The sequence below is a fragment of the Phymastichus coffea genome, unplaced genomic scaffold (genome assembly GCF_024137745.1).
Source record: "Phymastichus coffea isolate CEN01 unplaced genomic scaffold, Cenicafe_Pcof_1.1 PCOF00023, whole genome shotgun sequence".
NCBI classification, from domain to species: Eukaryota; Metazoa; Arthropoda; class Insecta; order Hymenoptera; family Eulophidae; genus Phymastichus; species Phymastichus coffea.
Window position 1 is genome coordinate 618,720 of NW_026706834.1, and position 26,835 is coordinate 645,554.

At 33.5% G+C, this 26,835-nt stretch overlaps 1 protein-coding gene across 1 annotated transcript in view; it reads right to left on the reverse strand.

The window, feature by feature from the left end:
• Nucleotides 1-25,999, reverse strand: part of LOC131675474 (succinate dehydrogenase [ubiquinone] iron-sulfur subunit, mitochondrial) — a 224,370-nt gene extending 198,371 nt beyond the window's left edge. The window contains exon 1 of the mRNA XM_058954466.1: nt 25,653-25,999. Within this exon, the coding sequence (XP_058810449.1) occupies nt 25,653-25,727 (75 nt within the window). The 5' untranslated portion in view covers nt 25,728-25,999. The remainder of the gene's footprint in view (nt 1-25,652) is intronic.
• Nucleotides 26,000-26,835: the final 836 nt, after the last annotated feature.

Here is a 26,835-nt window from a genome sequence, read left to right on the forward strand (position 1 = left end):
AATGCTGGTTGTGCATGATTAAATAGTAAACTAACAAGTAGACCCAAAAAGTAGACAAACAAAGTAATAGAAATAAGTATTTGATTTTCTTTTCAAACTGTGATCAAACCTCAGCAATAAGGCAATGAAAATTCCAGCTACAACAATGTCACCTAATTCTAGCATAGCAAAATTAAAGTCCTGCAGGCCTTTATCTTGAAATGACCTGGCTACTGTGACCATGACATTTATTCCAAAGACCTAAAATATATCCAAACCTAAAGTATATACAAACAGCCCAGACAGGAGAATACTTTCAGTCACCATATTGTTCAAATACAAAAGCTCTACTTCATTGATAGCAAGCGTAATCTTGAACAAATTGGTGGCAATCCAATCCTGTAAAAGTTGATTTGTTTAGTATTGTAATTACTTCAATTAAAATAGAAAATGAAAGATTACCTTTTTTGATAAATACCAAACACCTACTAAAGAGCAGCGTCCTAGGCAAATCAAATCATGGAGTTTCATACACTTATAAATATATATATATATATTATAGTAGAACTATTCCAAGTATTGTAACTTTGTTATTATAGATTTTCTTACACTTTACCAAATTGAGTAGCTACATCTGCTTTTCATAGTGGACAACTTGGATCTTGAACTGATGAGCACAAGCAATCAAATCTGCTCATCTGAAATTAAAAAATATTATGACCTAAGTATCTGCACTTTCATCAACACAGGTAATCTATAATAATGTACAAAAAAATATTTAGAAATAACTGATCTAAATAGGCGTAATACTTACTACACAGTCACGAAGCTGCCAATTTGCCAAGGATATATTTTCAACAGTGCCAACAATTATTGAAATTGCTTATTGAACTTTAATAATTTTCATGCTTGAAAATGAACCTCTGTATTATAATCGATAATATCGGTATCAAAACAAATTCAAAACATAAATACTAAGTGGAACATAGTATCACAACAGCGGAATACCGTATGATGGCCATGGTTATAAAACTGATCTAGAAACGTCGCGTTTGGAAAAAAGTTCCCTTTCCTCTGCCCCATCAGATTCTCATCGCTGATAGAATATAATAAATAATTTCCAATATTTTATTGCAACAAACAAGTTTTCTTGGATTTTTAAATTGAATATTTTTTTATAATAACTTTTCGGTTACTTATGAAATTGAATAGTGAAAAAAACAATTAGTGCCAGAATTTTTTGCAAATTTGCTAATTTCCATATTTTGGAAAAGGCACTCTTAGTTTTGACAATTTTTATTTTAGTTTGATTATATAAGATTGTTTTAGGTTAGTTTGGATAAAAAAGTATATACTGTAACGGTCCTATCTATGAGCTAGTTTATTATATCACTGAATCACTGCAACCAGTCTAACGCATCTATCTGTTCATTCAAATCAATACATTAAGCGGCGCTACCTCACTGTTTACTCGATTGTATTCATTGTAACGGGGTGAACACCGTTTAATTGATTTATTCGCGCGATCGTACTGAAAAGCGCACGTAATTACCTATGTTAAATACGAAAGTCGGAGAGCAAGAGGGAACGGGTGTCAGTCAACCAACTAACTACAAATACGAGAAGAACACTTCGAAAATACTGTTAGCATCACATACGAGAACTTTTATTATCTCTCAATATTACATCAAATTCGGCCCGCGTGTTTATGTTTACATACCGCGTGCACGACAACAACATGCAGTGTCGGATCGCTCGTCGCTCTTTGTTTGCCGAGGTGTTACATGCACGCTTTTTGTCGAATCAAGGTATTAGTCGCGTAGCAATTATATCGCGACCGCGAAATTAAGCTGACCAGCTTACCTTTTATTGCAGTCGTACGGAGAACGAAAAAAACGGTGCGCACTCTCGTTCCGGGAAAGTCTGTCCTTTTTGCACAAGGAAGTTCGCGTTTTCGGTTTCGCCCTTGCTGGCGAGACTCCTGACACACGCTTTTCTGGCAGGCGTAGGCTCCGCTGTCGCAGCTCCAATTCGGCTCGTGTATCGGCAACATATTCCGCGCTTTCGGCTGAACGTGTCGATAGCTGATCCTTCACTTGCCGCTCCTCGTATCAGTAGTTAGGCCTGCACTGGTTCGTTTTCAATTGCGCGCGTTCCGCCTCGTCGTGTGCCGAATTCCCTCGTTACATTTTTCGTCTACCGGTAAGTGCTGCCCCCGCAGGCAGCCACTAGGTTAGGCTATTAACGCTAATTCGACGTTTACCGTCACATCATATAAGAGTCAAATCAAAATAAATAGCGTGACGTCACAAAGTAATAGATAGAGATATAGTGATTTTTGTTATTAAGAAAAATTTGTTAGTTAGATATAATTTTAATATAACAAAGTATTTATTATATAGATTTTAGTACGTTGATTCAGAATATAATAACACAAATTGCATTTAATTATTGAATATTAATGAATTTCAATATGCAAAGTTGATTTATTTATTACGCTAACAATATGAATTATTAGAAAAATGTAAATAATCCATATGCAATATGAATAAGTATAGAACATGAGTAAGAATTGGATTTATTAATAACAGCTGAATAATAACTGTTATTAGTAAATAAACAATTAATAATTTATTTAAACAATAAGCTGTATATAAAACGAAAGTATTAATTTTATACTTAATAATGATAACTTTATGATTTAGGAATCTTAGATAATTAATCTAATAATTACATTATAAGATTAGAAAAAACCATTACAAATATGAAAAATTAGTTATAATTCAAATGTTATTAACTAATTTAAATATTTATTTTTAGAAAATACTTCCGAAATTAATCAACTATAAAGTTATATAAAAATTTAATAATTTTCTATTGTAAATATTGTAATATCACGTTAATTAACTTTATTAGATAATAACTTTTGACGACACTATTTGCGATAATTGTATATTGTATAAAAGCAACAAATAACAAATTCTGTAAAGTTTACATGTGTTAAAAGCTTACTATTAATGGTTATTTACTTGTAAATTAAGAAAACTCATTTCTCAAAATTCGCGAATGTCTCTCGAATGTTCGATGACATCTCTCCTGCAAAAATAAGCGGGAAAATCTGTGTATAAATAGGCCCACCTTTGCACAGGCTAGCATTCACTTCTAGCCTTGCAAGGTGAGCGCATGAGTCTGAATAAACTTGGTTGATACCTAAGTTCTTTCTCTCATTGTGATTAAATAAGCAAGACTATTCCTTCCTTATAATTCGAGCTCGACTTATAGAACATCTCGCGCTATAAGAAACTTGGGCCGAATTATATCCTATCCAAGACAGACTTTAGCTCTGCTTATGGGACAATTCGCACCATAAGAAAGTAGGGCATCGTCTGACTTTTCCTGAAACATTATACTTATTTATATATTTAAAGTTTATTATTATTAAAATACGTTTGATTTATTTATTGATAAGTAAATTAAAATTATTAGACACAAATTCTTACTCATTAGCTGGATACGAGAGTTTGAATTATTATTATTTATAAGTGATACGAACATCACATCACTAACAGTTGTTAATTTTATATTATAAATAATAATAATATATAATAAATAGTAATATATAATAAATCAATCGTAAACGAGAATTATAATTTTATTCATATGATATTGTAATTTAAAACGTTAAGACAATTATTACACATGCACAATAGAACTATTTAAATTAAGAACTCTTGAGCTATATAACGTTTTGAAAAATGATATATTAAATTGTTTCCAAAACGCCTAGTTATTTGTATCATTGATAAAAAATCGATCTACCACCTTTTTATTCTAATAATAATAATATTAAATGGACAAAACTTTGTGTACATTCTCTAACGAAAAAAAAAACAAATATCGATACTGGCTCACGTGTAAATAAATAAGTTTCTTTTTATAGTTTATCAATTTCTCTAAGAAATTAGCAAACTTAATTTTTGAAACATCAACGAATTATCACTAAAGTATGAGCTGTAAACATGCATAAGTATAGAAAAGTATATAAAAAATCGGACTAAAAGCTTCAGAGATAACATAAATATTAATCAAGAGGAAGTATGAAAATTTATTACGTTTTTTCGTTTTATTGCTTTTTATTTGCTATCTGTTCAAGCTTAATATACGAGGTGTGATCAAAAAGTAAGGTGAATTTTGAAATTTAGCGGGCTACGTCCGTTCGATCTTCGACTTTTTTATTTGGTTATGTCGGTACACTCGTCTAGAACATACGTTCCAAATTTCAGCTTTGTAGTATGTTTGGTTTGTTTGTGAGAGGCATCAAGGTTAGAAGTGTTTTGCGTGCTCCACGATTTGCTGCTGTCTAAAAACATGGATCAAAGAGTTTGCATTAAATTTTGTGTGAAAAATGGAATCAAATGTTCCAAAACACTTGAAATGCTGAAAGTAGCATACGGTGAGTCTACTTTAAGCCAAAAAAATGTTTACAAGTGGTATAAACTCTTCCAAGAAGGCCGAGAAGACACCGACGACGAACCTCGTTCTGGACGCCCCAGCACATCAACAACTGATGAGAATGTTGAAGAAGTGAAGAAAATAGTGTTGGGAAATCGTCGAATTACCATTAGAGAAATTGCTGATCATATTGGCATCTCATTTGGTTCGTGCCAATCAATTTTGACGAGTGTTTTAGACATGAGACGTGTGTCAGCGAAGTTTGTTCCGAAGTTGCTCAATTTCGACCAAAAGAAACGTCGCATGAGCATCGCCCAAGAGCTACTGAATGACGTCAACGATGATCCAGATTTACTCAACAGGGTTCTAACAGGTGACGAAACATGGGTATACGGTTATGACATCGAGACTAAGACTCAATCGTCCCAGTGGAGGCATTCTGGATCACCAGGACCAAAAAAAGCACGCCAAGTTCGATCAAATGTAAAGGTTTTGCTTACAGTTTTCTTTGACTGCAGGGGCGTGGTGCATCATGAGTTCTTGCCACAGGGTAGAACAGTAAATAAGGAATATTACCTGCAAGTTATGCGCAATTTGCGCGAAGCAATCCGCCAGAAACGTCCGAATTTGTGGAAAAATAAAAATTGGCTTTTGCACCATGATAACGCCCCTGCTCACACATCGTTGCTTGTGCGCGAATTTTTGGCTAAAACCAACACAGTAACGATGCCACAGGCACCGTATTCCCCAGATCTGGCCCCCTGTGACTTCTTCTTGTTCCCAAAACTGAAGAGGCCCATGAAAGGACGGCGTTTTGCCACGATTGAGGAGATAAAGACGGCATCGAAGAATGAACTAAACAAGATCACAAAAAATGATTTTTTGAAATGCTTTGATGATTGGAAAAAGCGTTGGCACAAGTGCATTATATCCGAGGGGGATTACTTTGAAGGAGATAAAATAAAAATTGATGAATAAATAAATATTTTTTGAGAAAAATAAAAATTCACCTTACTTTTTGATCACACCTCGTATGTGGCAGTTTACTGAGCGCTAGCAAACTTTTTGCGAACCTGCGCGTTAAATCTCAAAATTGGATGAATGTTTTATTTAAAAAATCAGTCATACAGTTTTCCGCGTTCATATATATACAGGGTGACCCATTTTAATCGCTACACCTGGATTTTTCGAATTCCAAGACAGATAGGAAAAAATGGTTCAGACAAAAGTTGTAGGGGACGAAGAGGGCCAAACAATGGTCCTAACAAATTTGACCTTGAACTTGACATTCAAGGTTATTTCAAGGTCAAGTGGTTGTTTTGAATAGGAACACCTATTTTTGACTCCGGATTCGGAAAGAGCGGAAAATTTCACGTTCAAAATCATATTGAGACATTTTTTTCACGGACATTTCAAGGTCAAATCAAGGTCAAACTCCGAAAAATCCATTTTAAGTCGTTTTTCCACGAGACACAGGCTTAAGTGGTTCAAACTGATCGTAGATTTAGTTACATCACTTAATTAAAGTAAGTCCCTTCGCCTCACACTGTACGGCGTGCTTGATTTAAGTGAGTCCCTTCGCCCCTACCTTGAAATACTGATTTCCGATTGTCGCACCACGATAATTACTTCAGCTTTCTCCTAAAAGTAACGTCATGTCAATAATCTTTTTAGGCTGATAGTCAACCATTTAAGAGCCAGCCATTAATTACTATTAAATTTAAATAGTAAAATGGTATAAAAAATATTAATAATTATAATATTCGCCTGTATGTGGTTGCGACTAAAAAAGAAAAACGTTTGTCACACTTTATTAATTATAAATTTTATAAATAACTAATTTGATGTTTTTTGTAAAAAACAGAAATGTTGTATCTTTATTTATTTTTTCGAAAGTTATGAGAAAATTGAAGATATGAGCTGTAAATAATGTGATTGTTTAAAAAGAATAGTCATAACTTTCGAAACAATAAATATGCAACATTTCTTTTTTGTACAAAAAGCATCAAAGCTATTTTTTCTAGAATCAAACTATCAAAAATAAAGTTTAATATTAAAAATGTGCGGAAAATATTAAAATCGGTCAGCAGTTCAGATATTATTACAAGAATCTTTGACTGAACAGAATTTATTTGTAAATGTGCTTTTAATGATTACATTATCAATATTAGTATTTTTTAAGTTTGAACGGAAATAATTCACAATATTTAAAATAAAAGCAAGTTTTAGTATTATGTGCAATTAAAATTAGAAATTGTGACGAGAGCAGGCCGCGTGCCGGTCTCTCGTCCGCGTTTCTCCCTCCCCCACTCGGCTAGGCGTGGTGGCCAACGTTGGGCGCATTTAAGTATGCGTCTAACACTTGGCCTTTTGTTTCAGCGCCAAGGACGAGCCAGCGCAGTTGAGCGCAAGAAAAGTTGAAGAGCGCGGAGAGAGAGTGAGAAAGAGAGAGAGAGAGAGAGAGTATTAGGCCTATGCCGGGATTGGCAGGCGCGCAACGCGTGACCGATAAGCGACGCGTCGCGTGCCGCCTAACTAATAGGTCAAGGTAGGGAGAGGAGCGAGCGCCGCTGAGCGACTGCAAGATGCGTGCAAGAATTAGTGCGTGAGGAGAGTCGCAGCCGAGTCTTACGAGAGTGAGGGAGTCTAAGCCTAGTCCTACGAGAGTGTGGAAGTCCGAGCCCAGCAGAGAGAGCAGTTTGGGATAGCCGGGAGGAAGGAAGATCAACCCTTCCGACAACGGCTTTGCCAGCAACTGCAGCCAGCCCACCTGCCAAGAGAGTCAACGTCGCCTACGGATACCTGGTCAGCGACAGCGGTTAGCGACGATCTGACCAGCGACGACACCTGGTACTTCCTGCGGCAGCGCATCGCTCAGGATTCCCGACATTGCGAGGAACAGGAGAATAAAGGTCAAGCCTTCCTTTTCTTCTTTCTCTCTACACTCTCTCTCTCTCTCTGTTGATGCGACGACCGGTGCGCGTGGAAAGAGATAGCCTGGCACTCACGTGCCGGCTATCTGAAGGTTCGCGCTAGGTTTAATTCATAGTGACGTAAGTTGCGACCGGTGAATTGTCCAGGCGCCCACGTGCCGGACAATTTACCCGGTATTAGTCCGCGTAGTTTTTAAGTAAGTTTGTAATAGGTTAAGTACGCGATTAATACGCGTATGACTATGTGCCTGAAAGTAAATGGTCGTAATTTCGAACATTTGCTTCGAGGCTAGATAAACACATAAGTGAGAGGCGAAGGGACTCACTTAAATCAAGCACCCCGAACAGTGAGACGCACGGGGACTCACTTATATCAAGCACCCTGAACAGTGAGAGGCACGGGGACTCACTTAAATCAAGCACCCCGAACAGTGAGAGGCAAAGGGACTCACTTTAATTAAGCACCCTGAACAGTGAGAGGCACGGGGACTCACTCAAGCACTCTAAAGGAAACAGTCCTTACTACGTCCACGTCGTTGTTTCTGGGTAGCGCTAAACGTAAGGTTAACACATTTACAACAGAAGCTTCAATGATCATGAAGTTTCCGTTAAACAAACATCATACATGGGATAGAGATGTGTGGGACTGGGGGATGTCTGGTGTAACAGATTAGCATGTGAGGCTATGAAGAGAATGGGGTTCGGATGTGCAAGTTCGATTTTTGTTTACTAGGATGTGAAAGTTTTGGGTGTATGGGCTTCCATTTTAAATCAACGATCAATTTGAACCACTTAAGCCTGTGACTCGTGGAAAAACGACTTAAAATGGATTTTTCGGAGTTTGACATTGATTTGACCTTGAAATGACCGTGAATAAAATGTCTCAATATGGTTTTGAACGTGAAATTTTTCGCTCTTTCCGAATCCGGGGTCAAAAATAGGTGTTCCTATTTAAAAAAACCACTTGACCTTGAAATAACCTTGAAGGTCAAGTTCAAGGTCAAATTTGATAGAACCATTGTTTAGCCCCTTTCGTTCCCAACAACTTTTGTCTGAACCATTTTTTCCTATCTGTCTTGGAATTCGAAAAATCCAGGTGTAGCGATTAAAATGGGTCACCCTGTATATATCAAACGATTTACTCCTTCAATTATAAATTTGTTTGAAATTCTACATATGCATATTGTTATAACGTAGGATGAACCACGTAGCAGAAAATAACGTCAATATTCCTCTACCAATTGCTCGTGATCTTCGTCGTGTAACGGTCCAGTCTGATTTGTCCCTTTTTTCCCTCTGCAAAATAGCAACCCTTCGTGCACGAGAAAATCAAAGAAAAGCGGTAATTGAGCGAAGGCGCTCTTCTCACATATATGTAAATGTGTTAGGGCAATTCAGCGAAAACAAGACCATATAAGGAGCGTGACGTCACGACCGTGGGAAATTTATTGTTTACAATGCAAAATCGACAATTGCAAAGTTTTTCAAATGAACAAAAGCATTTTTTTAGTCAATTTTGATGCGCTGATCTTGAATTTCATGTTGTTATAATTCTCAAGTCTGTATTTATTGGTTCAATTTAATTTACAAGTTAATAGTGTTAGTTATTTTGCAATAAATAATTATATTGTTAATTCGAATATGTGATTAAGTCCGCAACGTATTGAAACAGAGAAGCAAGAATTTGACACTTTGGTAACTGATTATTCACTGAATTATCAATAAATAAAAAAGTTATAATTTATTCAAACAATTAAAATTGCGTTGTTAGATAGCGAGTCAATTGTACATATCTGTAAAATTAATGACAATGATTGTCACTAATTTGCTGATTTTTAAATGGCTAAAAAAGAAATTTGCAAATTCGTTGTTTAATTATTATTCAAAATTGGATAGCTATATTATTCGTTATTAATTTAGATAATGTCCCACTAATCACAAGCAATTTTTTTATGTAAAAATTTTCCGTAAATTTATTGTAAAATTGGCGTTATTTGATTATCAAATTGCATTACTTATAATTCTAAAAGGCGATTTTTCCTCGAGAATCGATTTATGTTAAAAAATTCGTTATTTCATATTTAATTTTTTCAATCATAAAATTGAATTTCGGTAGAGCCATTTTGCGACAAAACGTGTGCAAAGTTTATGTCAATTTCAAAAATAGCGTTGTAGGGGCTACCAAGCGTAGAAAGGAGCCAATTTCGCAAGTATAAATTCGCTCGTCGCTGTCGGGCTTCTCCTCGATAGATGTAATCATACTCAACCGTATTTCAAAACGATTCATCGAAATAGAAAACTTTGCGTTTGCTATTCGATGAATTTTGATATCTCATTTCTTGTCGAATATACGAGGTGTGTTCAAAAAGTAAGGTGACTTTGTATCTTTAAGAAAAAATATTTATTTATTTATCAATATTTATGTTGTCCCCTTCAAAGTAATCTCCCTCAGATACGATACACTTATGCCAACGGTTTTTCCAATCCTCAAAGCACTTCTCATAAGCACTTTTCGGTATAGCCATGAGCTCTTCCAGCGATGCAGTCTTTATCTCTTCAATCGTTACAAATCTCCGTCCTTTCATAGGTCTCTTTAGTTTTGGGAACAAGAAAAAGTCACATGGGGCCAAATCCGGTGAATATGGTGGCTGAGGCATGATTGTGGTGTTGTTTTTGGCCAAAAAATCTCTCACAAGCAAAGATGAGTGAGCAGGGGCATTATCGTGATGCAAAAGCCATGAATTGTTTTTCCACAATTCTGGGCGTTTTCTTCGTATTGCTTCTCGCAAACGGCGCATAACTTCAAGATAATACTGTTTATTGACCGTACGTCCATATGGTAAGAACTCCTGATGAAGAAAACAGTGAGCAAAACTTTGACATTTGATCGAACTTGGCGTGCTTTTTTCGGTCTTGGCTCATCTGGGCTCTTCCATCGGGACGATTGGACTTTGGTTTCGATATCATAACCATATACCCATGATTCGTCACCAGTTATGACCCTTTTGAGTAAATCTGGGTTGTCGTTGACGTCATTCAACAGTTCTTGAGCGATGCTCATGCGACGGTTCTTTTGGTCAAAATTTAGCAATTTCGGAACAAACTTCGCTGACACACGTCTCATGTCCAAAACGTTAGAAAAAATTTCATGGCACGAGCCAAGCGATATACCAACATCCTCAGCAACTTCTCTGATAGTGATTCGATGATTTTCCAGAACAATTTTCTTCACTGCTTGAACGTTTTCATCAGTTGTTGACGTGCTTGGGCGTCCACAGCGAGGCTCGTCATTGGCATCTTCCCGGCCATCTTGGAAGAGTTTGTACCACTTGTAAACATTTTTTTTACTCAGAACAGTTTCACCGTATGCCACCGTCAACATTTCAAGTGTTTCGGAGCACTTTATTTTATTTTTTACACAAAATTTGATGCAAATCCTTTGATCCATACTTTTCGATAGCAAGAAATAGCCGAGCACGCAAAACACTTATAACCTTTACACCTCTCACAACCAAACAAAAAATGCTATACACTTGAAACTTGGTACAGATGTTCGGGAAGAGTGTACCAACATAACAAAACAAAAAAATCAATAATCGAAAGTACGTTGCCAGTGAAATTTGAAGTCACCTTACTTTTTGAACACACCTCGTATAAGAAAGTCGGTCTAGAACGCCAGACTAATATGTGTAAATAGTTAACAGACACTTTCAATAACAATTAACTTACAATATATCAAAAAGTTGCTCCTGAAATGCTCCCTACAAATATCAAATTGATTCCAAAATTAATTTTTTTTTTCATAAGTTACAAACAATTTTCCGAATTTTATGATACGCGCCCATCAAACGGCTAATACAGACAATTTTAGCCTGTATGAATAGCGAAGGCACTGCCGAAAAGGTATCGCACTCGAATCTCTAATAATCGCGTTAAGAAAAGGCAAGGCCTCTTGTTACTTCTCTATCGTACGTAACTGACTTACTCTATACGGACCCGAAATTCGCGCAAATTCGGTGCAACCTCAAGGTAGACATGCGGTTTCTTGCATTAAAATTCAGAACACTTTATTTGTCACCGGCGTTAAATCGTAGGATCCGCACGCCCGCCTTAAGGTTGTGAGCGAATTACATATGAAGCAAATCTCTAATTCTCATTCATTACAATTTTTATAATTTAATATATAGTTCGTGTTTGCATTTTGGGCATTTGGTTTTCTATGTCCATTTTTGGCGCATTATAAAATTTTTTTATTGCTCTTGAATGCTACTTCTATTTTGTTATAAAAGAACTACCTGATTAACGTATAGAAAGAAATACTTAGAGAATTGGGTTTCTTGAGAGACATAAATACTTAACCTGAGAAATATGGATAGTAATTCCATTGTGCTATCTGGTAAGATTTTTGTGCTGTTTATTCATAGAGGTGCTTTACCTTAGATTACAATAATATTTTTTATTTCTCAGAAGATTCAGCAGAAGATTTGTTATAAAAAGCCACCTGATTAACATATAGAATGAAATACTGAGAGAATTGGGTTTCTTGAGAGACATAAATACTTAACCCATTAACGACCAAAATGTTCAATTTTTTTGTCGATTTTCAACGCGTTTTTTTCGGTAGTCATAGGCCTAAGAAATTTTTGCAAACACGTATTTGGATGGGAAATTTAACGCTCTTTCAGAATCTTTTTTCAAAATTGCGATTGATTGCGTTATAAAAAAGTTATAGCCAATTAAACAATAAAAACCTGAAAAATTTTGCGAAAAATCAAGTTTGTGATTTTTTCTAGCAATGTTACTGCTAAAAAATCATCAAACAAATATGATCAGACGTGATCACGACTATCATAGTATCTCCAGGAATTTTGGTGGAATTTTTGAACCATTTCTTCCAACAAAATGGTGGCAAAATAAAAAAAAATCCATAAAAAACATTTCTCATTTTTTATCTCGGAAACCTTAAGTTTAGATGAAAAGTTCATTGAACAAAAAAGTCTTAGAATTAAACGAGAAATACGTCTGAATTTTTTCAGAATTTTCCGAGGCGATTTTTGAATTTTCGGAGAATACGGAAAATCCATTTTTCGAAAATCATCTCCAAAGATTCTGAAAAAATTCAGGCATGTTCCATGATGAATTCTAAAACTTTTTGTTCTATAAACTTTTCCTCTAAACTCAATAGCTTTCGAGATAAAAAGTGAGTTAAGTTATAATCCTAGCAGCGTTAATATTTTTGATACAGAATAACGAACAGCCATTCAACAATAATATAATAATGTTTTGCCTTTTTATGTGTATACAAGTGCAGTTTGTATAGCGTATACTAATATACACATATCAAAAAAGCAATTCAGAAAATTGTATGTGAGCTCATTTTTATTACTTACTAGTTTCTGGTTATTTTGAGACCAACAGGAAATCGAATCGAAAAGATTATTTTCGCTTTCTAAAGTCTAGGTTTGACAAAAAGCATTGAAAACTGTACTAATTATTTTCATTAGGGATTTTTATTATTTTATATAACATGTCGCAAAAACGTAAAAGACGTTCCATTCGCTCCCATGAATTGTACGAAATTGATACTTCAAAGAACACTTACGATGATATAGTTACCCTTCCAAATCCTGACAATTCTGGTTCTGATGGATCAGATTTCGATACTGATTCGGATGATGAAATTTCTAATATAACGTACACAGAAGCTTGTAAAACATATAATGAAACTCAAACTAATTTAGAAAGAACGCATGAACTCCAGTGGATGGAAGGAGAAAAAAAGTATAATGATAATTTGAAAGACAAAATTTTATTGAAAGACTTGGTAAAAAATAAAATACAAGAAATGGAGCCAGTAGAACTATTTGAAACATTTTTCTCAACTGAAATGAAGCAATATATTATAGATGCTTGCAAAGAAAATAATTTTGATTTAAAGTTAAAAGACTTAAATACATTCGTGGGAATAATCATTTTGACTTCATTCAACAAAAGGAAATCTCAGAGGGATTACTGGTCACGTGATCCCTTTTTATCTTGTAACGTTGTTTCTTCTGCTATGTCACGTAATAAGTTTGAAGAGATCAAATCAAAATTAAAATATTCACAAACGAAAGATAAAAATACAACTGACTATGCTTGGCCTGTCCGTTCACTATTAAACCTATTTGAAATTAATATTATGAAGTTCGGTGTGTAGAGAACTGCCCTTTCCATCGATGAAATGATGGCTAAGTCTTATGCGAGGACGGTTCTAAAACAATTCATTCGAGGAAAACCCATACGATTTGGTCTCAAATTCTGGGGTCTTTGTACTTCCGATGGTTTTGTATTAGGTCTTGACTTATACTGCGGAAAAAATTCTACAACGGGAAGTAAATTTAGTAAGTGTGCATTAGGTACTCGCGTAGTCATGAATTTACTAGAAAAGTTTTTTCGTGTTATACCTTCGGGCAAAATATCTATGTTCCATCTTTATTTTGATAATTATTTCACAAGCTTAGATCTCACTGTGCTTTGAAGAAGCTTGGGCTAAAATGTACAGGTACTATTAGAGAAGATAGAGTCAAAGATAAAAATGTTCTAAATAAAAAAGCTCAATGAGGTGAGTATGCCGTGAAGCACGATAAGAACAGTGGTATAAATTACATCACTGTAATGGATTCAAAATCAGTTTCGATTATTTCTACTACTGCAGGAGTAACTCCATTATCCTTTTCAAATAGATACAGTAAGTAAGAAGGAGAAAAAGTTGAAATACCTTTTCCGAGGGCTATTAGCGTCTATAACAGTTTTATTGGTGGCAATGATGTCCACGACGGACATTGTAACAATTTACTTCCGAGTATTCGTTTAAAAAAGTGGACGTGGGTAGTTTTTTTAAGACTAATTCAAGCTTCGATTGTAAATGCTACTGTACTATTCAATGCTGTCAATGATGAGAAAAAAAGGGTTGGAACAAAAGATTTTGCACTTTCAATAGCTAAAAATTACGTGACGCAGAGACAATGAAAAAAAGAGAAACACAATATGTCCAAACAAACATAAACTCGAACTTTGTTCTTATTGTCCCGTAAGAACGAGAATTATCTGTGAAAAATTTAATTTATCGATTTGTGTTGAACGTTTCAAAAAAAAATTCGTATTACAGTGAGAGGCAAGGGGACTCACTCAAATCAAGCACCTCGAAAAGTGAGAGGCAAGGGGACTCACTCAAATCAAGCACCCCAAAGGAGACAAAATTCTACTACGTCCTCGACGTTGTCTCTGGGTCATGCTAAGAGTAGAACGTTTTTTATCTCGAAAACTATTGAGTTTGGAGAAAAAGTTTATGGAACAAAAAGTCTTAGAATTTATCAAGGAATACGCATGAATTTTTTCAGAATTTTTGGAGATGATTTTCGAAAAATGGATTTTCCGTATTCTCCGAAAATTCAAAAATCGCCTCGGAAAATTTTGAAAAAATTCAGGCGTATTTCTCGTTTAATTCTAAGACTTTTTTGTTCAATGAGCATTTCATCTAAACTTAAGGTTTCCGAGATAAAAAATGAGTGGTTCAAAAATTCCACCAAAATTCCTGGAGATACTATGATAGTCGTGATCACGTCTGATCATATTTGTTTGATGATTTTTTAGCGGTAACAATGCTAAAAAAAATCGCAAACTTGATTTTTCGCAAAATTTTTCAGGTTTTTATTGTTTAATTGGCTATAACTTTTTTATAACGCAATCAATCGCAATTTTGAAAAAAGATTCTGAAAGAGCGTTAAATTTCCCATCCAAATACGTGTTTGCAAAAATTTCTTAGGCCTATGACTACCGAAAAAAACGCGTTAAAAATCGACAAAAAAATTGAGCATTTTGGTCGTTAATGGGTTAACCTGAAAAATATGGATAGTAATTCCATTGTGCTATCTGATAAGATTTTTGTGCTGTTTATTCATAGAGGCGCTTTACCTTCGATTACAATATTATTTTTTATTTTATCAGAAGATTCAGCAGAAGATGATGTAAATTGTCAAGTAGACAATCAAATTGCTTCCTGTAATACCACAAATTATGATTTATATGATTCTGAATCAGAATCGGTCACAAGTGGTTCAGAATATGTAACTGATCCTGGAGATGAACAAATTTACACTACTGATGATAACAGTGGATCTGAAATATCGTATATTGAAAAACGGAATCATACAAAGTTTGATCATGAGAAATATAAAATGTCTCTTAGCAGTGAATTGGCTTTTTCAGATAATGAAGACCGTAATGATTTGATGAAAAGTGAAGAATTTCAAAACCCAGTCATGTATAAAAGTATCAAATAAGCTTGAAACCATTGAAGATTATAAGTCTGAGTCATCATCAGATGATGATTCAATAAGTAGCAAAATTCTCAATTTACCAGCCAAGCAATCATGTAAAAATCAAACTGCAGCTGGGCATTATGATTATCGTCAGATACTGAATCAATAACTAGTAGCATTCTTAAATCGTCCACCAACTCGTCACCTATGCACCAAACAGTTGATGATACTGAACTATCATCAGATAATGATTCTGCAAATAGTAAACTTGATTTGTCTAAAACTATAATAGGTAGAGGAAAACCTTGTACAGGTAGAAAATTAGAAAGTTTGTTACCAGAATTAGTTATAAAACTTACACCTATAGATGCAGATATACCAAAGTCTAAGATGTATATAGGTGAAGCTGCAGGAGGTAAAATGGATATTAATTCAGAACAAGGTAAGAAATGGACAGCAAGGAGTAAAACAAATAATGAAGCTCAATCTTTAATAGGTGAAAATTCTAGAATTGATAAACAAGATTGTAAAAATGTTCCAGCGAGTACGGCAGAAAGTAATATTTTATCTGGTGGCAAACGATATTTAACTAAATGTTGTCCTATAGTAGCTGCTACAAAAAAGTCTATGATTGAGCATTCTTCTGTTAAATTAAAAAAATCAAAAGCTGTGAAAAAAACTAAAAATTGTAAGAAAACTTCCAAGGTTACTTTTGCCAAATCAAGTACTGTTACGACAAATTTCCTTGAACATTCTGAGTTGCTTGATACAAATAAAAATAATCATGTTGATAAAATTCAAAATGATAATGTGAATGTATCTTCAGATCTGAGTAGTTTAGAAAACTAATTTGTAAATATTAATTTGAAATCAGTTGGGTAAGCTCTAAGAAATAGAACATCTGAAGTTATATTATGCAGCAACGATGGATGTAAAAAGAACTGTTGTTTTTATTGTGTAGTAAAGCGCATAGAGGAAAATGATTCTAATGAACGTGTCTTGTACACAAAATTACCTGAACACTACGTATCAAAGCATTTAAATGAGAGAGTAGTGGTAAAACTTAAAAGACTGAAAAAAAAGTTAGCAATTCATAAAGAAAAACGTTATACTACTTCAAAAGAACAGCAACAAGGATGGATTAAAAAGCGAAAAAAAATTCTGGACTTGTTAAGAATAAAAGCAAGTCATTTAAATAATTTAAATGCAGAGGATGGTAGTCAATATGTGGTCCGCCGTAGACCAAAGGTAGAAGGCAAATTATTATCTAATTATCTTCCATGCTACAATTGTACCCAAGTATTTTCTGTAAGTTCTCTACGTAAACATATACAAAAATGCACTAGACTCTCATTCAAAAAAAAACATGTTATAAAGTCAAAAGGAAGAGAAACTAATGGTGCTTACCATGAGTTAGCCAATGAATCTGCTATTAAAATTATATCTAAAATGAGGGAAACTCAAGCAGTTGAACAAGTAAGGTTTGATGCAGCTTTTTTTATGTGGCTCAATGCAGAAGCTAATAGAACTGAAGTAAAAAAACACATTCATCCTAAAGTTAGAGCTAATATAAGCAGATTAGGCACATTAATGATGGAAATAAAAAAAATCAATGAAAATATAACAGAGCTTAGCGATATATTCAATGAAGATCATTACAATGATTTTATTGCAGTTGTTAAGATTATGGGGAAGCCACATCCAGATACTGCTTTCATGCAGTCACCAGCTACAGCAAATGATATGTTTAACTTAATAAATCATGTATGTGAAATCTATGAAGTTAACCTTGGTCCAAAGAATGAAAAAGAAAGATTGACAGTTCAAGCTTTTCAACGTAAATTAAAGAAAATGTGGCAATATGATATAGGCAGTACCATTTTGGAAACCCAAGCCAGAATACGAAGAAACAAAGTCATTGCCTTACCTATGCAATCTGATACTGCTAGTTTATACAAACATTTGCAAGAGGAAATGAAAACTGCAGATTGTGAATTAAAAAACAAATACTCTGACCAAGCATATGAACGATTGAGAAATGCTACTCTTTATTATTTGCAAGTAACTAATGGTAGGCGACCTGGGGAGACAGAGAGAATGGAAATTGTGGACTATCAACATATGCAAAGTGATAAAAAGGAGTGCTTGATAATTATACGTGGAAAAAGAAGCAGAGGTGTTCCTGTTGTTTTTAATATAAATATCAAAGGCTATTTAAATACATTAGTATCGTGTAGAAAAAGAGCAAAGATATCAGAAATAAATCCATATATATTTGCTACTATCCATGATGTAGCATCGGAAGATTTTGGATATGTATCAGCATGCACTTTGATGAACAAATTTTCTGAGAGCTGCAAAGTTGAAAATCCTGAAACTCTGAGAGACACTCGTTCTATTGATTCTTTAAGTATTGAAACGAATATTGAAGATCCTATTGAAGATCACAGCAGAGGCCATGGCAATACTAATGATAAATCAATTTCAGGTAATAAATGTTCCTTATAACTACCTTCATTCTAGAATACATTTTAGTTCAGTTATAAATTTTATTTTAATTTTCCAAATGTTCGTTCTTGATCAACAGAAGCATCTCGACCTGCACGATTAGCTTGGAGGCAAAAACAAATAGATGTCCTCTAAGCGGCTTTTCCAAATGCATTGGATTTGAAATATAAAGTTCCATCTATTAAGGACATTAACACATTTATAACCAAGACTAAAGATCCAATATTAAAAATGAGATCTCAAGGTCAAATAAGGTCTTGGATGCATCTTGAAAGAAATGAAAAAAAACTGAATCAGATTTGCCAGAAAGAGATCATATACCGAGTTACATTTACAGTTATTTTGCAAAGTACATTGATGCAAACAAAGTTCCTTCACACAAAAAATGTGGAATATTCTTAGCCAGGTCACCATTTAAATCCAATATTACCACAGCTAATATACAAAATTGGGTGAGTTTAGCTATCAGAAAGAAAACAAATGTTAAAAATAAATAAAAACTCTAACTCAATATTTTACTTTAAATATTAAAAAAAAAATTTCTTTAAAAAATTGCTTTAAAGTTTCGTTTTTCTTATATTTAATTATACAGAGTGTCCCATTTTAAAGGAACCACCCCGAAATTTTCAACGGTTGGCGTTGTACAAAAAAATTGTTCAGACAACAGTTGTTTGGCACAATGGGGGCAACCTTCCTGTGAAATCCGATTTGACCTTGAGATTTATTTTCAAGGTCATTTGAAGGTCAAAGTCATTTATTGAATAGGAACCTATATTTTTGATCCCGGATTCGGAAAGAGCGGAAAATTCTACGTTTAGATAACGTATTATGTGTGGGGTTCGGTTCCCCCCCCCCCCCCGCCTAAGGTCATGTAGGGGTCAAATTTATGATTTTCTTCATCTATGCACAGGGATGATCGAGCAAGGGTAAGGTTAATTGTAATAACCCAATAACTCCAATACCCAATAACTCGATAACCCCAATAACCCGATAACCCCAATAATTCAATAACCCCAATATCCCAAAAAAATTGTAGGGTCAAACAACAGTGACCTTGAAAACTTCAGGTTGATTTTCATAGTCGACTTCGTGGGATAACATGTTATTTCCATTCTTTTTTCTAGTGTGATTCCGGACAAGCCTAAAAAGTTTCAACTAAATTGTTTAATAACACTTTTTAGTATTGTTTATGACAATAGTGATTCGCGAACAGTCCTTCTTAGGATTGTTCAAGTGTAATTTTCTTAGTCGACTTAAAAGGAGGGAATATGCCGGATTATTCGAGAACCGAAATTGTTGATATTCTGTTGTCTCGCGCGGCATGTCAAGGCCGATATCGTGCTGCGGCAAGGTATTACCCGCAGCACCCGGCTAGGTAATCAATACCTTGCCTTCACTAGCTGGGTAATCAATACCATATTAACCTCACCCTTGCCCCGGTGGGATGGGGGGGTGAACCGCTCCCCCAACATAATTCTTTATCTAAACGTAGAATTTCCCGCTCTTTTCGAATCCGGGATAAAAAATGGGGGTCCTTATTCAAAATATCTCTTGGTTACTGGGTTATTGGGGTTATGGGGATATCGAGTTATTGAGTATTGGAGTTATTGGATTATTACAATTAACCTTACCCTTGCCCAATCATCCCTGTGCATAGATGAAGAAAATCATAAATTTGACTCCTACATGACCTTAGGCGGGGGGGGGGTAACCGAACCCCACACATAATACGTTATCTAAGCGTAGAATTTTCCGCTCTTTCCGAATCCGGGATCAAAAATATGGATTCCTATTCAATAAATTACTTTGACCTTCAAATGACCTTGAAAATAAATCTCAAGGTTAAATCGGATTTCACAGGAAGGTTATCCCATTGTGCCAAACAACTGTTGTCTGAACAATTTTTTTGTACAACGCCAACCGTTGTAAATTTCGGGGTGGTTCCTTTGAAATGGGACACCCTGTAGAGCTGATTATCGCATAAATTTGAATAAAATAGACTTTATTAAATTTAATAAAATTCTTGACGATGGAAAATCGATATTTAACAATTTAGTTTTCATTAATGAACCAGCCGCTAGTAGATATAATATATTTTTAGACTTTTTATACGACGCTTTAAATGAATCCGACCCTAAGAAAATCTCGAGGTCTGATAAGCCTTCTAAACGTAAGAGAAAAGTTAGAAGATGCATTTGGTGGAATGACAATTGTGAAAAAATCAATCGCTTACGTAATGCATCCTTCATGCCTGTACATTATAGATGTAATCTAGAGTCGTTTATTAATCATAAGAAACTAGAAGCGCAAACTATTAGAACTCTCAAAGAAGAAAAAATGAAATCCTTTCATAATTTTTGTGTATCGATTAATAGAAATGTTAGAATAGCTGATGTCTGGAAGAAAATCAAGGCTTTTAAAAACGGTTTAGATAGACCCACCTCTTTGAACGGCAATAAATCGGCTCTGAAAAATGCACAAATTTGTCTGAACGAGCTTTGCTTACCTAAAGATATAAGTTTATGCCCTCATGAAAATATTTCATATTTCATTGATTATCACTATTCAAATACTAATAACGATCCCCATTTCATGGATCATCCCTTTTCTTATGAAGAACTCGATACTGCCTTACACTCAGCTAATACTAAATCAGCCCCTGGAACAGATAAAATTAGTTACGAACTTCTAATACTCCTACCGGAATTTTACAAAAGACTCTTACTAGACACATTTAACGACTTTTTCAATCAAGGTATTTTTCCAGAGAATTGGTCTAAATATCTTATAACCTTCCTTCCTAAAAACAATAGTGATAAAGTACGGCCGGTTTCAATGGCTTCTTGCATTCTCAAAACATTCGAAAAAATTATCAACAATCGCCTGATTTTCTGGCTAGATAACAATATTTTCTCCTCTTCGTAATTTAGATTCCGTAAAAAGAAATCTTGTGCCGACAACCTCTCCATTTTAACGACCCATATTCACAGGACATTCTTTGAAAAAAAATGCCTAGCGGCCTTCTTTCTGGATATTAAAGGCGCCTTTAATGAGGTGATACCCGACATACTCATCAATGATTTGATTAATTTGGGATTGCCCAAAAAATTCGTGGTATTCATCAAATTCCTCATTTTTGAAAGAGTTCTCATTCCATTAAACACCAATGACTGCATTTCGTATCTGGTAAATAAAGGTCTCTCTCAAGGAAGTGTTCTTAACCCTATACTTGATACAATTTATACAAGACAATTGAAATCACTTCTTCAACCAGACATCGAAATCTTGGAGTTTGCAGATAACGTAATCTTCTTTACTCAATGCGACAAGCCAGTTCAGGGTGCTGAAAAATTAAAAAACACTATAGATACAGCTATGCCCTTTCTCAAGGGCAGAGGCTTAGAACTTGCCCTTCAAAAATGTTATCTAATGTTCTTCAATAAAAACAATATAGACACTAATTGCATTTCTTTGAATATAGAAAATGAAATCATCTTACCATCTAAAGAAGTAAAATTTTTAGAAATGATTTTAGACCATAGGCTTAACGGTCGAAACACATATCTTATTTAGTCAGGAAAAGTATCTTATCCACTAGGATCATCAGTTGTTTAAGAAGAACTTGGTGAGGAGCGGACCCGAGTACCTTAGTCCTTCTTTATCAATCCCTAGTAAGATCTAGACTAGAGTATTGTGGATTTCTTATCTCCCCTTGCGCAGAATCACACCTCGAAAAACTTCAAAGAATACAATATTCAGCTCTAAGACTTGCTCTAGGATATGAGAAAAGCACACCTCTTAACATAATTGCAGCCGAATCAAAGCTGCCACACCTCTCATATAGATTCAAATTTCTCGGGATTAAATATTTACTTAAATAGGAAATTTTACTATAAAAAATATTGAAAAAATCATTCAGCAGTCCGAAAATTATCTGCTCGACTTCAACTATGAAAAATCCTTACTAGTCAAATGTTACGAAAATTTAAGATGGTACACTGATCAGATCATAAAATCTGATATCTTCTTCAAGCTTACTTAACCCTGAGAGAGCTTTTACGGAGATTTTGATATAGATTTGAAGTCAGGCAAAGAAATATTAAGATCCGCCGATCATTCCAAAACTTTCAAAGAACTTTTCGAACCCGATCACGAAGTAATAGACATTTATACAGATGGATCAAAAATAACTTCTAACAATAAAGACCATGTTGGTCTTGCCGCGTGGAGTCCGATACCTCAATTTAATTTCTCTTTCAAAATCCCGGACATAGCCTCGATTTTCACCGCAGAAGCTCTAGCATTATCTATTTGTTTAGATAAAATTATCTCGGAGGAAAACTGCGATTTTAGAATTTTGAAGAATGAGAATATTAATTTTTTTAGAATGTAGAAAAGAACTTAAAAAATAAACCAAAACCGAACCTACCTCACTAGTTCCTATTCTCAAAGAGATGAATGTAAACATTATTGATGTTCTATCAGATTTTATTCTAAAAATAGATATAAATATTTAAAAGTCTTCCAGGTGTTTTAAGGATAGAGAAAAAATGTTTAATCACCAAATCTATTAGATGTAGTATATAATTATATAAGTTTTAAGCTATGCAAGTTATCAACTAACCAAAGGTCGACCTGCCAAGTTACTTATATTTTTGTAATTTAATATTACACTAAATATTAAATTATTTATTATTTTATATATATAAAATTTTACCATTTTATATATATATATATATATATATATATATATAACCTATAATTTCATATAACTATTCTTAGTATCAATTATAATCTCCTGTTAGAGTTTTCCATTATGTAAGCATTCTGTAGTATTAGAAATATCATGTATTCGAACGCTGTGTTTCATCTCATCCTCACCGGCGCCACTGTGGTGGTGGCGTGGCTCTATACTGCACACAGTTCATGCCAATAAAAATACTAAAAATTGAAATTGAATTGGGGGACTTAAGCTGGAGAATTCTTAAACATTGCGCTTCGTCTCCTGTATGTAGTCTCCATGGTGTAGATCATCATCATTATTAGTGTCATCATGTCCTCACAAAATTCTAACCTACGATCGAAATCAGATTCATTCAATCCATTCTCAAAAAGACGAGATCTCATTCGAAAAACTCAATTTGATCTTTAAATGACCTTGAAGGTTAAGCCCAAATTTAAGACCAAATTCAAGGTCACCATTGAATAGCCAGGAAATAATTCTATCACTTTTTTATGAAACATTTTTTCTGAAAACACCAGTTAAACATTAATGCTCTTTTAAGAATTCTTGGATGCCAAAGACATTTGACCTTCAAATGACCTTTAGATCATATTTTATCACCTATGTATTTTATACTATTGAAAAGGGAATTATTGGCTTTTTTAATTTTTGCAATATAAATGGCGGTATCCATTTAAAAAGCTGAACTTGACCTTCAAACGACCTTGAATGTCTAGCCCAGGGTCAAATTCAAGATCACCATTGAATAACCAAGGAAAAATGTTATCACTTTTGTATGAAACATTTTTTCCATAAAGGTGTTCTTGCCGAGTTAATTATTAAAAATCAAACTTACTTAGTTGATCATCATGATCTCTTTTGTGATATGTATAACATTGTGATTAGCATGATTTCCTAGCAATGCCCGTGTATATCTAATTTTAACTTTGATATTTCAATAATATGATAAAACATGTATTTATCAATAAAATGTTTTTTTTTCTTACCATTTAAGTTTAAAATTTTACCATTTTATATAAATACATAAGACTAAAACTTGTCATTAGTTTTACTGTTTTTTATTATCATAACAAATACTTGTTAGAAAAAAAAATAAAATTATTGTATTGACTTGCTGTTAATTTGACATAATTTTATACTAATATTAGACTATATCACTACAGTATATTTATTTAGAAAATATTGAATTATTTACAATTAAATTACTCTATAACTAAATCTTCAAGTAGTTTGCATCGTCATTACTGTTTTCAATACCAATATTAACTATGAATATTTTTGTCCCACATGAGATCCTATGCAGGAATTTCTATTCAATTGTAACCTGGGATCATATGTGGTTTCCCACGTGAAATTTTATATAGCTTTTTAATTTAGGATTCTACATGGGTATTTTCTAACCACATGAGTTGATTTATTTTTTAACTGAATTTTGAATATTTCAACATTTTGATTGTACATTTCTTATTATTCTATTCATTTTTATAAATCATAGTCAGGTAATTACATCATGCTATCACAGTCAATTGTTAAGTTTCTTTTTTATAAAATATCATCTAAACTATATTTAATTTATTTTGATTCTAATCATGTCAAATATATTTATTTTATTTTTGCAATGTAAAAAATTGTCTTCTTAATCCTGTTATTATTACAACATAACATTAAGAGTAACATAGATGTACACCCAGTTGAAAATACATATTGAATAGTTTAAGTAGAATGTTGTTATTGGTAATAGTTATTTAAAACATAATATACAAAAAGCAAAAGTTGAGGGTTAACACTTTGCAATTGACTATGTTTTAATAATCAAAGAAAATAATTGTACATATTGTCTATATTTCAATAACTTTAGAAAAGACTACATTATCAATAAGAGTAAAAATACACGATCGGATGGTTAAAATTAATTCAGACCAACCAACCATGCAATTTTACTTATTACTTAAGATGTAATGTTATGAAAAATTATTAATATGTAGTTATATTTAAAGTTATTTCCTGAGGTGGTTAAGCATTGATTATCAAAACAATAAAAATTGTAAATTAGTTATGTAAATAAATATAAATTTGTAACATAAACTAGTTTACAAAATATAGACTATTGATCAAAATTACATGAAAACTAAGATTAACTAACTTATGATTCTTAGGTCAAATACTGTAAAAATAATTTTTTCTTAACATTTATCTTATTAAAATAATTCATAGATTTTCAACCAAAACTGGAATTGTATAAGTTTTAATATTAAAGTTGCTATATCTATAATAATATTTGTCAATACAAAATAAAAAATTTAATTCAAGACTGTTAACTAAATATTTTCCATGTTAGTATTCAGAGTTCAGAGTATAAATACATGTTGTTAAGATATTTTTGAAAGTATATTTGGACCAATTCTACTGTTTCGTGAAAAAAATAATGTTTGGTTTGAATAAATTATAATTCTAACATTATATAATAAAACTATGATTTAGGATATAGAATACTTATATCAAGAAGAAAAAAAGTTAAAATACAATTTTATCAAATTTGTTGACAATTTTATAAACAGTTGACTGAAGATGATGATTAACTAAAATATATTTTAAAAAAGCAATAATATTTGATAATATAACAAATGAAAATATTAAAATAAAATGTGCATTATGTAACTTATTTTTCAAATATCATGATAATCCTTTATGGATAAATTGTTCAAAATATTTAAGGTACAAAACAACACTTACAAGCGTAAACAATAACATTTTCGACTTATGAAGAGACTTTTTTAATGCTACCGTTTTCGTTGTCATTTTTATCATTGGAGATAGAACGATTTCGTATTAATAAAAAATCGGAATTCTTAATAAATCCTTGCTAAGAAATATATATTGAGACAAAAGTTATATTGTTCAAATATGATTAATAATAAATCACGTAAATGATCAGTATTGAAAGAAACTAAAATTTTGTTGCCATAGCAACTATTAATTAAAATAAAAATAATTACAAAAATTTTATCAACTAGATTGTTTCTGAATGCTCTCTACTGTTAGACTTTTATAACAACTTCTAGAAGCGCATGCGTACACTCTATACGTGAAAATGTCTGTGTTGCTCATATGTTGACACCAGGGAGTAAAAGAGAAGGAGACCCCACTCTACGGCCGACCAACAAAAATCTAGGACGTTTGCACCGGCAAAGATCGCCAGGCTCGCTCGTCGGAATAACTGACACTAGCTAGGGTCAGACCCCTCTAGCGAGCGCTATTCGTACTGCATAGCAGGTTGATTTTATCTACCGTTCACTGTCAACTGACATGCAACAACGTATATGAAATTATGCTTCAAAACTGTGCTTAATTATGATGACGATATGATTTGAGTTGACATAAATGATAAATTAGCTATCAAACCCCAAATACTATAACTATAAACTTAATCACAAGCCCCTCTCGGCAACTTAAGGAGGGTCAATCGTCGGCCATGATATTTCCCAAATTGTATTGTTTTTGACCAAACTTGAATATAATATTATTTAAGTACTCATCTTTGTGTCGGTATCATAAAATTATGAGGTAAACGATGTAAATAGAAAGTTATCGTGCCACAAAAAGAAATTCTTATACATATGGGTATATGGGGAAAGTTATATTTCATACCCTTAATTGACGATAACTTTATAATTATTGAATAGTTTTCAAGAAATAACTAATAAGTAGTAAACTATTTTATGAGGATTAAGGTAGTAAAGAAAAAAAGGGGGGTAAATGATTGAAATAAAGAGAAAATATACTTTGAAACAACACATATTTAGTTAAAAACAAAGCGACCGAATCAGCTGATCCTTTCTACGCAAAGCGTTATAGAACTGGCAACGTTGTAGAGTGTACACGTGCAGGTATTCAAACGCGCAAATCATCATGAGCA